This window comes from Ambystoma mexicanum, chromosome 1p (genome assembly GCF_040938575.1).
Source record: "Ambystoma mexicanum isolate Mex_15411 chromosome 1p, UKY_AmexF1_1, whole genome shotgun sequence".
Classification (NCBI taxonomy): Eukaryota; Metazoa; Chordata; class Amphibia; order Caudata; family Ambystomatidae; genus Ambystoma; species Ambystoma mexicanum.
In genome coordinates this window covers 321,682,318-321,694,946 of record NC_090921.1, presented here as the reverse complement: position 1 = coordinate 321,694,946, position 12,629 = coordinate 321,682,318, and the positions used below count along the sequence as shown (strand labels likewise).

The 12,629-nt window shown below is 44.7% G+C and overlaps 1 protein-coding gene across 1 annotated transcript in view; it reads left to right on the top strand.

The window, feature by feature from the left end:
- Positions 1–12,629, top strand: part of BSG (basigin (Ok blood group)) — a 93,876-nt gene that overhangs the window by 47,944 nt on the left and 33,303 nt on the right. The window contains exon 4 of the mRNA XM_069647911.1: positions 82–170. Coding sequence (XP_069504012.1) covers positions 82–170 — 89 coding nt within the window. The remainder of the gene's footprint in view (positions 1–81; positions 171–12,629) is intronic.

Below are 12,629 nucleotides of genomic sequence, written 5' to 3'. Positions count from 1 at the left end.
TATGCATTTTTTTAATATACCTGCTTGTGTTTATTTTGTGGCAAGTTCACCCTACTCTTATATGCTTCTCTCAATGTTTAGACTCGCGCAAGTGAATGCAGACACTTCGGGCTCGTATGACTGCTACTTCATGACCGATCCACCATTGAAAGGGACCATAGAAGTATCAGGTAAATATTTAGATCTAGTGGCATGTTGTGGATTGAACCTTCACAAACCTAGCTTTGTGTGGTGACCATTGTCCTTTTGCTGTACATGGACGGTACCGAACCTGTGTAGAACGGTTCTGTAGCAATAATCATTGGCACTTTGTGTTTTATTTTTTTTTTTATTTTTTTTTTTTTTGTGTGATCGTGCTATATTATTCTAATACAAAAAGCCATGCATTCTCAGGGGTCGTAATGAAGGCTCCATGAACAGGAGCTACAACCATCTCGACACTGTCTTGCATCTCGCTGGAGCAGGTGCTGTGGAACCAGATGGCGCACTGCAAATCGAACTTCCATGTGGCCACACATTTTGCCCTTTGTATTAAATGTATTATATTTCGAATGTTAATAAGAATTTGCACACATTTAAAACCGAATGTCCCTTATGCATGGTTGTAAGGCACCAGTTGGCCTGGGGAGCAAGCAGGGAACTGTTGGTTTTAAGCTAACCAGGCTCTCCTAGCGTGAAAGCGGGGGCTAAATAGCAGCCTGCTCTCTGGAATTCCGAACACTTTTGGTTGTTTTTAGTCAATAATAAAAAAGACCTTTACAATATTTCACTCTTAAAATTACATTCAGAGGTGAATTACATTATGGAAAATACAAAAGTCAATACACAAACATAACGTAACAGAAGTATAAAATCACCAAAACCATTTCACCGTAGCTAGTAGAAAGACAAATCCATATTTACACAACTGTTTCAATTTCAATCTCAATATTTACCTAGTTTGCTGTTTCAATTATTGAAGAATTTGTGTAACCCCACATGCATCTTGTCCAGATCCATTCTCTAGCTATAGGTGTCTTAGCTTGTATAAAAGATTTCATCGTTTTACAACGCACCGTTTCAAAATGAGGGCAGTAGATGAAGAGATGCATTAGTCTCTGGTGCATAGTTACAAAAGCGACACAATTCATCAATATGATCCAGAGTCAGTTTGTGCCAATGCTTCTTTCTAACTCGTGTATGGCAAAGATCTAATCGGAAACGTATAAAGGTTTGTCGAATTTTAGAACAAGGTCAAAGTGTTAAATGCAACATGCGAGGTACTTGCCGATGGACACATTTACTATATCCTGCAAACGAAGTGTATCTATCTGCGTACAAGTTTCTGCCCAATCATATTGAAATAGTTTTTTTCTTTTTTCTTGAAAAAACTCCAGGTCTTCAATAGGGATGTTAATCTTTTCCATCACCAACAACATTTGATCTTTAAATTGATTCATCGAATGCATGTTATTCATTAGCATTGGGTTTAAATCTATGTATAAAGAATTTTTTGGGGGAAACATCATTTTTGCAAAGTTCAGTAACAAGCGCCAGATCTATCTGGCGGATAACAAAGTGAGGCCAAGTTCGTGCCTAATAGCATTAGGCATTGAGGAGCAGAGCCCTAAAGTATATTTCCAGATTTGTCCTTGTAGTTGATCCAAAAAGGGACCCAAATCGTAAAGAAAAAGCTCGACTCCATATAACAGGATAGCCTCAACAAATTTTGTGTAGCAGTATCTTCATTTGACATTTTAGGGGTACAGATTTAACTAAAAAGTTCTCATTTTTTTATATGTCGTATTCTTAGTTCGTATGAGCCCCAAGTAGGGTAAATTAGTGGAAATTGAGATGGGTGAAGTATCAAATTTCCATACAAATTGACGTACCTTCTTTTTGTTTGAAAAGATATTAGATTTTTGAGGATTGACAGTTAGATTATTATTCTTGCAATAATGCATGAAGCTTTCTAGCTTGATTTGGAGACCAGCCTGGGTACGATCGAAAAGCAGAATGTCATATGGCATATGCTAGCCATGACAAAAAGTTCCAAGTCTAATTGCAAAAGATTTGTCTGTGTTCCAAATGTCCTCAATATCAGAAAGATAGAGATTAAAAAGAATGGCTGTAAGGTTGCAACCTCGTTTTACTCCGGTAAAACATGGAATGGCCTGTGTTAGGGAGCCCGCTCTATCAATTCTGACTTTAAAATTAGTTTGAAAGTGAAGCATTTGAATGAGTGTAATAAGATTTTGAGGGGAAATTGGAGTTATGAAGTTTCTCCCAGTTTTCCTCTAATCACACAATCAAATGCCGCTTTTAGGTCCAGGGAGGCCACAAATATAGGGCTGTTATTAGGGCAGGTCGCGTGAGTGATATGTGCCAAAAGACACGCATTAAGGGGCGTACCCATCCCTTTACAAAAGCCAATTTAAGATCACCAAAGAGTTATTGGACCGTACAAAATTTTCTAATTCTTGTAGGATCAGAGAAGCAAAAATTTTGGCTGCAACATCAATCGCGACCTGTCTGTAGTTGTTGGGATCAGCAATTGATCCTTTTTTATGAAGCGGAATGATGATTGATGTAAGCTAAGACGTGGGGATTTTTTTGGAACGTGCTCATGAAGATGGAAGACCAAAATAACAGGTCATCCTTAAGCACGGGGGAAGTCATCAGGACCAGCGCATTTGGACCCTTTAGTTTCTGGATTGCAGCAAGTATATCTGTCTTGTCCCAGGGGCAACATTCAATTTCGAACACTGCTCATGCTAGAGATTGGAGAATCACCTGAAATTCCAAGCCAGTGAAGAGGGTACCTCGTATTTGTAGCCTGATTCTATTGTAGCATGAAGGTGCCAATGGGCAGAACGTCCACAACTGCTCTTTGCCGCCATTTTGAAAGGGGGTGGGGAATTTGGTTAGTGCATTACGGGGCAATTTGTAAGTCCTGACACATGCCTGGCTGTGCTCCTACAGATGTCTTCCACATAGCTGGCTGGGTGCTTGTAATTGCCAAAAGCAGCCTAGCCACAGGGCAGTGTCTTGAGAGCCTAGCATGCTCGGACAAATCGGGTGAATTTTTTAAATTTATTCGAGCATACATGTATTTTACATGCATTTTAAACCCTTGTAATAGTACACTTTGCTGCTCCATAATTGGCAGTAATTGGCTAAAGAGCAATGAGGTTTACAGGCAGCTCTAAAATACCAGGTCACCGACTACACTGGAGTGGTCCATGCCGTCCATATACATTTCTAAATTCATGCCAGCAAATAGTGATGCCACCTCCTGCAGTTGCAAGTGTCTCGGCCTCAAACATCCTAACTGTATTTTTACAGTGCTTTTTATTAAAATTGTAATCTCCACACAAGACCCTCCTCTTCAAGGAATGGCTACTCCCTAACCACTAGGTCCTCACGCCCTCCATTCCCCACTCTACTTGATAATGGGCGGTCCGCTCCCCACTGTTTCCTCCCCTGGTTGCTTGTAGATCCCTTGCTACCCAATTGCCCACCCTCCCATGTTTCTCTGCTTCTGTTATTCCAACCCAATGATTCTCAAGTGCTCTGTTGCTTTCCAAAGATGGGTCCGTGCTTAAAAAATAACCTATTAATACTACTGGGAACACTAAGGTTGGTTTAAACTGAGGGGGTCCCTACGGCGCTCTAAACCACACCACCCTAGACTGTATGTTGTCGCCAACGTATTCTAAAGCACAGTAACCACTACATAATAGGTCTTTTCTAATCTGGAAGAACCTCCTAAAGGCTGGGGCCTTATCATTCTAGGAAACTTCTAAATTATACTGTCCCCTCTTCACTGGTGGCTTTACCTCTCGCACTCGCTCACTCATCTCTCGCTTGCTCTCACTAGTCCATCTCTTGATCGTATCACACTGCAGCTCTCTTCATTACTTTCCCCACCTCCACTCCACAAGTAATCGTACCACTTTCACAGCCTCACCACACTCCTGTACCACATTTCCCATCCCTTACTCACTTCCTAAGTCGCACTTAATTCCTATTTCATTCTCACTCCCTCCGCCCCCGCCCCTCCCCCCTTCACTGCACTATGCGTAGAGTTTACCACGCTCTCCTGACAATCTTACATGCAGTCCCTCAGAGTGGAGTGCCAAAGAGACACTGGCAGTGTTCCATCTGCCCCTCCCCTGCCAGGCCTCTTTTTACACCAACCATCCACCCGACAGCGTTGCACCTTTCGATTCTGTGCTGGCTTGACTTCCCAAAATACCCCCTTCCAACCTTCACCCCGACTTGCGTTGATCTCCCTCGTCACATGCGCCCTGTGGCCAATTCCTGGCTAAGCTATCCCTCTGGTGGTTGATTCCTTCTGGAAGCATTTTAGAACTTCGGCCCCCTTTTAGTCCCTATTTGCATGGTGGACGCCATGTTCTCAGGATGTCAGTTTTCCTTGTGGCTTCCTCAGTACGCTGGTGAGTTTTGTTTCCTTGTAGGTGTGGGCAGGAGACCTGTGCCTCCCCTGCAGTTCCTTCTCACTGTTCATTTTCTGTTGCTCCACCATTCCCCTGGGTTCCGTCTAGGATTGCCAGGTATGGCATTGGGTATCTCATTTCTGTTCAGCAGAAAGAGTCGTGTCTGTTCTCTATTCCACTCCGATCGTTCCATGAGTTTTTAGTTTTACCCAGGTGCATTCTGGTAGTTGCAGTTCTGAAAGACAAAACTCTGGCCAGAAGAGAGGCTAATGGGTATTGTGGCAGAGGGTTTTTTTACCATCAGGTCCCAGCCCATGATCTCACAAGCCAGTGTTGCCCTAGAGAAAGTGCTGGAGTCAAACGTGTACGTCCATGCACCACCGCTGCCCATATCGTTCGGATATGCTCAAGAACTGCTAATAGCCCATTTCTCTATCCCCCTTCTAGTATAGTACTGTCACTTCTCCGTTATGCTTGCCCTGTGTAAAATACAATTAAGTACTGTCTCCTTGGTCCCTCATTGCCATGAAGTGTAAAAACGGGCTAAACACTGCAGACTTGCAGCTTGCCTATTTCTGACGCTGGGCTCAAAATGGCTCGTGCTGGCATGCATCACTAAACATGTGCTGCATTGCTATATATTGTGCTTTCTTGTGTTCAGCCTCTAGGGATCTGTGAATAGCTAAACTAAAACATATATTCTGCACACCTAGACTTGGAGTAAACGTGCGCTGTGGGGCGTTTTCGTTCATTGCACCCTGTTACCCTCTGGTAAGAGATCCCATTATAGTAAAATATTGTCACCATCCGCATCTCTAATTCACCCAGATCTCCTTAGAACACTGTGCAGTGACGACAATGGGTCACCATAAGTAGAATGGCAGAGTCCGAATGGAACGAAGTTTCAAGTGAAACAGTACAAACCTTGCCTAACCATCCACTAACTAGCACGCAAATGCAACTCAGAGCAGCGATGACCCATGCACCCCTGAGTAAGACCGACTACAATCCAGATATCAAACCTACTTTGTTTCATGATGCCGCTCCTCCTACATGCCTTCCCTGTACCATTCATGGAAGACCAGAGAAACCACTGAGGGAAACTTGCATGAGGACAAGAACCAAAAGCCTAACTCGCACCACCTCCTAGCCAACCTTGCACGCATCCAACTCAAGAAAACACTTCAGAACTGGAGAGCCCCCACATCACGACACAAATGTATGAGAGCACTTTAGACTCAGACCAAATCCAGACCTGTAACCTTCTGAATTTCTAACAAAATATTGCTGCGCAGACTCCCACAACTTCTGACTACACTGGATTGCAGTGCGCTTACAGAACATGGAAGTAACAATGGGCATCCAATGACCGATACTTGACCCAAAGGCAGGAAACCTGAAGCACTGTAGCCTGACAATTCACATTAAACTCTCCAAGTAGAACAGCGATTCATGAAATTCTTAGTGACATAGGAACCGACGTGCTCTTTACAACAAACCTGGTTGTTCGATAACTACAAGGTAATGGCTCACACATCCCCCACCATCTTCACTCATTCAGTCAACTGAACTTGTTGGAGTTATCACCATTGCACATTTTAAATCGCACCTGAAAATCTTTTCTTCACGCCACATGGATTTTCCCGACTGAAGTACTCTTCCCCCACATAAGTAAGCACCCTCTCATCCCCATTTACAGACCAACCGCCTACAACCCACCTTTGCAGAATTGCTAACCTAGTATTACAACATAAACATCAAAGACTTTTAACATTTGGTCCCAGGAGCAATCCAAATAAGTACTGAAAGCTTGCCCTCCCACATAGTCTGCATTCACCTCAAACAAATGGGCAAAGCAGTGACGCACTCTGCAGGACACAGCCTTAAGGCAATATTTCATAATCGCCCCCACCATATTAAAGTACTAGTCAATCATCTAATTCCTTTTGGCATCCATATTCCCAAATGCTTCAAATCCAGGTCAAAGGACAACCAACCACTCTAGGAGAAGCTGGAAAACTCTAAACCTAGAAGAACGTGATCTCCTGGAAGAGCCCAACCCCAAAGAACTGGAACGCTTATTACTGGAAGGAATTTTGCAACCTAAAAACTGGATAACAAAAGCACTAGCACCCTCACCCCATTAAAGCCCAACGCCCTCGCGGACATCACCAAGATGGTTCACACACACACCTTTTGAACATTTGGAATAAATACTGGAAAGAAAAACATTAAAGGAACACTAAACCCAAAAGAAATTGCTGCCTTCCAAATACAGCTGTGCCACTACAAGGAAGAAATGCTTAAAGTAAACAAACTGTACTATTCTGAAGAATTAATGCAGAGAAAACATTATCAAATTGTACTTTACTGTAAGAAGCAAGGTTTCATTAACAGTCACCTGCACAAACTATGCAATTATGTCACTAGCCATTCCACAAGTAAAGTACTAAGCCTACAGCAAGCTATCAACTCTGCTGTACGGAGCGCATACTGCACCCAGCGAATCCTAACGAGCTGTGCGTGCAGTCAAATCGTGATGCACGTATGGACTAATCTCACTAAATTAATCACAACAGTTTTAAACCTATTAGACACTGATAACATCTTGGGCATTCATACTCCGGACATCTCTATAGCTTTAAACACTGTTAACCACAGTATGCTAATTGGACGATTTGAAGAAACAAGACTCTATAACCAAATTCTACAATGAATGGAATGCTTTCTAACAGACATAACAAAAATCGCTTGTCTTTCCTTTCAGTTTACACCCACGACCCTGTGAAGCTCCTCTTCAGCATCTATATTTATCCTTTGGTCATACATCATCTGGGTTCCCCTGTTCTACTAGTGGATGACACTGGAATCGTAGAAAAAATGATCAACCATTGAATCTCCAGCACCACCACTTTCAGCAACTGTTTCACATGAGTAAGCGAATGGATGACTTAATCCAGCCAAAACCGAAATGGTTGTCGAAACCTCATGCCGCTCTGGTAATTACTTTACCATGGTGTTTGGAAATGGGTAGCTGCCCAAACTATCTAAAGTTATCAAAATCCTATGCATACTGAGTGACAGTTGACTCTCGCTGGAACCTCATTTCAACGCAGTCAAATGAGTATAGATGGTGGAAGCACTTTGCACCTGGGAGAGGTAGGGCATGATTCTCCAGACAGAGTGCTGGCTGTCATCACAGCCAGCACTCAACCAGGCAAATGGCATTTATGTAGGTATGCCAGACTACCTCAAAACTTCATCTGGGCCAAAATGAAGCCGCACGATTAGTTCGACTCAACAGGAGGGAACTTAAAGCAATGCCTATTGGAGCACTTCCATAGCTACCAAATGTCCATGTCTGTCTGCATTGCCCACAGATCACATAAAGGTCAAGGAGCAGTATATCTCCGAAGCAGAATCACTCTACCAACCAGAGACCCAAGATTGAATAATTTATTATACACCACAAGATATTACAGAGATTGAGGCTCTGCCTTTTCTGCTATTGTGGCCAAACACTAGTACGCACTTCGAAGGGAAATCTGCAGTGCAAAAATTTTAGGAAAGGTGTAAAAATGTTAAGTCGACAAGGTGATTGCTGATGATTTGGTTGTTGACGAGGTGGAGGCATTGGCAGACGAAGGCATAGTGAATGAGGCTGTGGTCCTGATAGTCTAAGGTGTCAGCGGGTCCCACCCTCTCCCAGACCAAGCCAAAGCTCAATGCCACCGCATAGGGCTTTAACACCAGTGGAGGAAGAGCCACTGCGTACAGCCTGACACCACGGCTACTCGTATGGAAGACTGTCTCTGCTGACGGAGAGCCTCTGGGTACTGACCAGCCCACCAGGCTTTGCCATAGGATGAGATTGGCTCCTTCCACACCATAATCTCACAGGCGTACAAAACTCTCGAGTCTGGTACCGGAGGAGAGGAAGACTGATGTCAGTTCTGTTGTTGGCCGACATCTGGGAGGAAGGATTGGACCTTATGAAGATGCGAAGTACCACACACCCGAGATATGCAGGGTCCCGGACTCGGCTCCCAGATATCTCAGATCACATCTCTCCCCATACTCTTGGTGTCAGCTGCCACCTGGAAGTGCTGGTCAAACTCCTCATCCTCTTCCATGGTCCCCCCGCCCCCCGGATCAGGAGGGCAAGAAGCTAGATGCAGTGGGCAAATGAAGAATCTACACCGCAGCTTCCCTGCCAAGGCCACCTTTGCTCTTGCAAGCCCTACAGATGAGGGTTGTAACCATCTTTTACTCCATTAAAAATGGGGAAATACTCAAGCAAAATTTATGAACAGCTGGAGAAAGGGGACTTTCTCGCTACTCTGGACCTGGAGGACGTGTATTTTCACATCCCCGGTCATCGGACATTCCTGTGTTTTTTTTTTTTTTTTGGTCCATGCACGGCACTACCAGTTCAGTGCCCTGCTCTCCAGCCTGAAATTGGCCATCAGGGTATTAACAAAATGCTTGGCCCCAGTGGTGGGGCATCTACAATGCAAGGGGATACAAGTCTACCCTTATCTGGACTGGTTCATTTGTTTCCTCTTCACACGCTGGCAACCCTGCAACAGTCCGGTCCACCAAGTCTTGGTTGGGGATGATGTCTTCCTGCATCCATCTGGTCCCTGTTTGCATGCTCCTGATGCAGAGTTTCTCAACGCCAGGTGGTAGCAGGTCACAGGCCGTTGGACGGACAAGATGGCCCTCAATCCGGCATTCCTGCATGCTCTGCTGTGATGGCCGGTGCATCCACATCTCACCCAAGAGCCCACTTTCGTATTCCACCCTACCACGTCAGTCACCATGGACACCTCCCTAGAAGGTTGGGGATGCCCACACAGGTCAGTCACACTCTCGAGGCCTCAGGACGTTGGAGCTCAGGGCAGTGTTTTGAACCCTCAAGTTCTTCCAGCCTCCGCTACAGGGGATGTGGTGCAGATCTTCACAGACAACTCCTCCATGTTCTACATCCACCAGTCGGGAGATGCTCTCCTGAACTCTCCCTGGAAGCCCAGTCCCTGTAGCAGTGGGCCATTCTTGAGGACATGTTTCCATTTCATCGGACTGACATCAAGAACACTATTGCAGACTCGCTCCGTGTTAGGCAAAGTTTGAATGCAGTACCCTTTGGGAACACTATGACTACCGGTATAGGCAACCCAACCTTTGGTATAAGCTTGTACTACAGTTTTGGTAGCGTGTTGAGCAGCCAGGCTTATCTCGAGAGGGGAAATGTGAGCTGTAGTGGAGTTGCGCAAAGATTTACAGGTATTCAAATAAACTTACACTCAAGGTTTCCTGCATAAACAATTCATAATTTATTGATCAGTCAGTTATAAAGCCTTCTTTAGAAGGGAGCAATAGAATTAAGTTTATGAATCAGACCAGGCCCTTTTGGGATGGCCCACAAACACAACCTACACCCACAGTTGACTTCAGTAACAAGGGTGCTGGGGACATTGATACCTTACTGTTGGCATTCAGAATACTCTTTAAATGTTGGTAAAAGGTAAAGGCTATTGGGACACAAGAGACTATTATTAGGCAGTGCAGATACGGAGTTCACTAGAGTCATTCAATTCAATAGGCTAAGCCAGAATCCATGGGCAAAAGTCTTGGATAAAGCACTTCTGGTAAGCAATGGAAAAGTCTCTGCAGAGGTTCTTAGGGGTCTTTGATGAAAAGAAGAATCAAATGTAGGGCCACAAGCGGATTAGACTTGTGAAAGTTAATAGCACTTCTACAGTAAAAGTAAGTTCTCTTAAACTTAAGCGGGAGGAGGTTGGGACTCTTGCACTGCACTGTCCTCGTCAAAACTGCCAACCGGCAAACTTTAGTGGCTGTTTTGTGTTTCTGCTCCTTGCGGTACAGCAAATGGCAATACGCGCGGTTCCCGGTACGGTGGACTGTCCTCACTTCTGGGTTCCTGCACTCTGCTGAGGGGGCTCAGGCTTGGTCAGTCCTGCTTCGTGGGAGTCCAGAGGATCTTCCAAAAGCTTTATGCAAGCTTAAAAGTAACACACACAATCTGGTATCTCTCTCCCTGGCTATGCAGGTTCCTGCAGCAACTCTGAGGAAATTCAACCAGCTCAGAGATGGGTGTCCAGGTGGCTTACTTTGGAGTTGATTGGTCCCACCAACTCAAAGGGAGAAGTCGTTCTTACAGGGGCTTCTGTCGATGTGAACTTGGCAAGTAGTCACTGCAGCAGGGCTTCACCAGGCAAACCAACTGTCCAGGAGTTGCAGCAGGCGTCCTCTTCAAGCTCTTCGGTTCCTTCATCCAGTGGTCGGCTCTGCCTTCCAAGCCATGACTCATTTTTATTCAGTTTTCTCCCATTCATTGTAGCCTAACTGTCACTCACCCAGCAGGGTGGCTGTCCTTGCCGCAGCCAGCCAATCGCCACATAGTGCATTTGGGTCTCCTAGGAGACTAAGCACAGGGAGTTTTGGGCAACTCCCTCACTTACTGCCTACCACAGATAATTGAGCCAGAGGCGGGTTTCACTCCAGAAACCCTGCCAAAGGCGAAATGAATGAAGTGACCAAATCTGGTTTGGCGCACAATCTCTAGAAGGACCTTTCCACAAAGACCTGGCTAAAAACAGACCTGGCACCATTTTAGCAAAGCTGGCTCCTGCGGTTACTTTACCGGAGCCGCAAATGGTCACGGTAAATGCAAACCTAGGTAGTTCAAAACAAAACCACTACCACCAGCCAGTCAATTGAGGAAAGGATAACATAAAAAATGCACACAGGGGATACTAAGTAACCCCTCCAGCACTCTATTGTAAGATAGGGTGGCTGGGTCTAGCAAGTACTGTGCTAAGTAAAGTCCATTTCACTTTACTGCTCTGGGAAACAGTACTTTATCCCAGAGAAGGTATTTAATCAGTTGTAAACTAATTGACCTTTTCACAATTGACCTCGGGAGAATTGACTTAATTTAGAAAGTAAATTAGGACATATATGCGGGGGAGGCAACCCCCCCTGCAATCCCCCACCCAATACCCTTATATTTATAATATTAGGACAATTGTAAAAGGTCAATTTGGGTAATAAAATGTTTAAACCTTGGGAAATCTAGAAGACTTCCCTGTGGCACTGCACTGAAGGTGTTTTGTGACACAATTGTAAACGATGATGCCTATGGAGTTGGTTATACTCCATAACCATAACGAAACAGTGTATTAAAATCACATTTAAAATAAAATGTGTGGGGAAGAAGGCTCCCTCTCCAGGTTAATAAAATCAAGTCCACAGGTTGGCATCTGCAGGGCTGCTGCATGGAGGTCCACCCACACCTTCATGAGATTCTACTGGGTCAAGGGGGATTACAGGGAGTCGTCCCAGGTCAGCCAAGCAGTGTCACGCAACCTGTTTGCTTAAAGTTAGTCTGTTCCAGGCTTGTGTATTGCTTCTGGTGAGCCTTGCCACCTCAGTGGTTGTGTATGTACTGATGTATAATGGCATTCATGAGCATGTGAATCCATGCAAGGCCCCACACTGGGGAAGGGACCCGTTGCTTACCTGTAACTCCTGTTCTCCAACATGGGTCTTGCATTTACTCTCATGCAAACCCTACCTCCTTCCCCCCTGTGTTTACTTGGTTCATACTGCCACTTCACATGCTCTAGCAAAACTGAAGATCGCCACTGGGAGGGTGGAGCTTAGGAGAAAGAGTCATTGATTGGCTATGGACGGTCATTGGTTAGAGGAGACAAGTAGTTTTAAATCTAAAGCTAAACTTCCTTTTTACTGAGGATTCCCTGCCTAATGGGGAATTTTCATGAGCATGTGAATCCATGCAAGACCCATGCTGGAGAACAGGCGTTCCAGGTAAGTAACTTGTTCCTTGGGATTTGCAACGACACTGTGCCCCTAGAACCAGGTTGAGACAAGCGAGACTGTGCACCAGCTGCCACTAGTGGATGGAGCCGAAAGGATCAGTAGATTAACCAGCAATGCTTTGTGCAATTGTGAAACCTTTTTCATCAGCTCTGTGCACTCCATAACTTTTCTTTTCATCGTGTGGTGTGTTCAGGTTGAGTGATCTGCATATGTTTACCTATAACAAACTGTTCTCCAGCTTTGTTTACAAATGCTTTACTCTGCAAGTGAGTAGCTAATCCAGTAGTCTGTTGACCTGTGCTTTCACTATTCCTGTATTTCTAG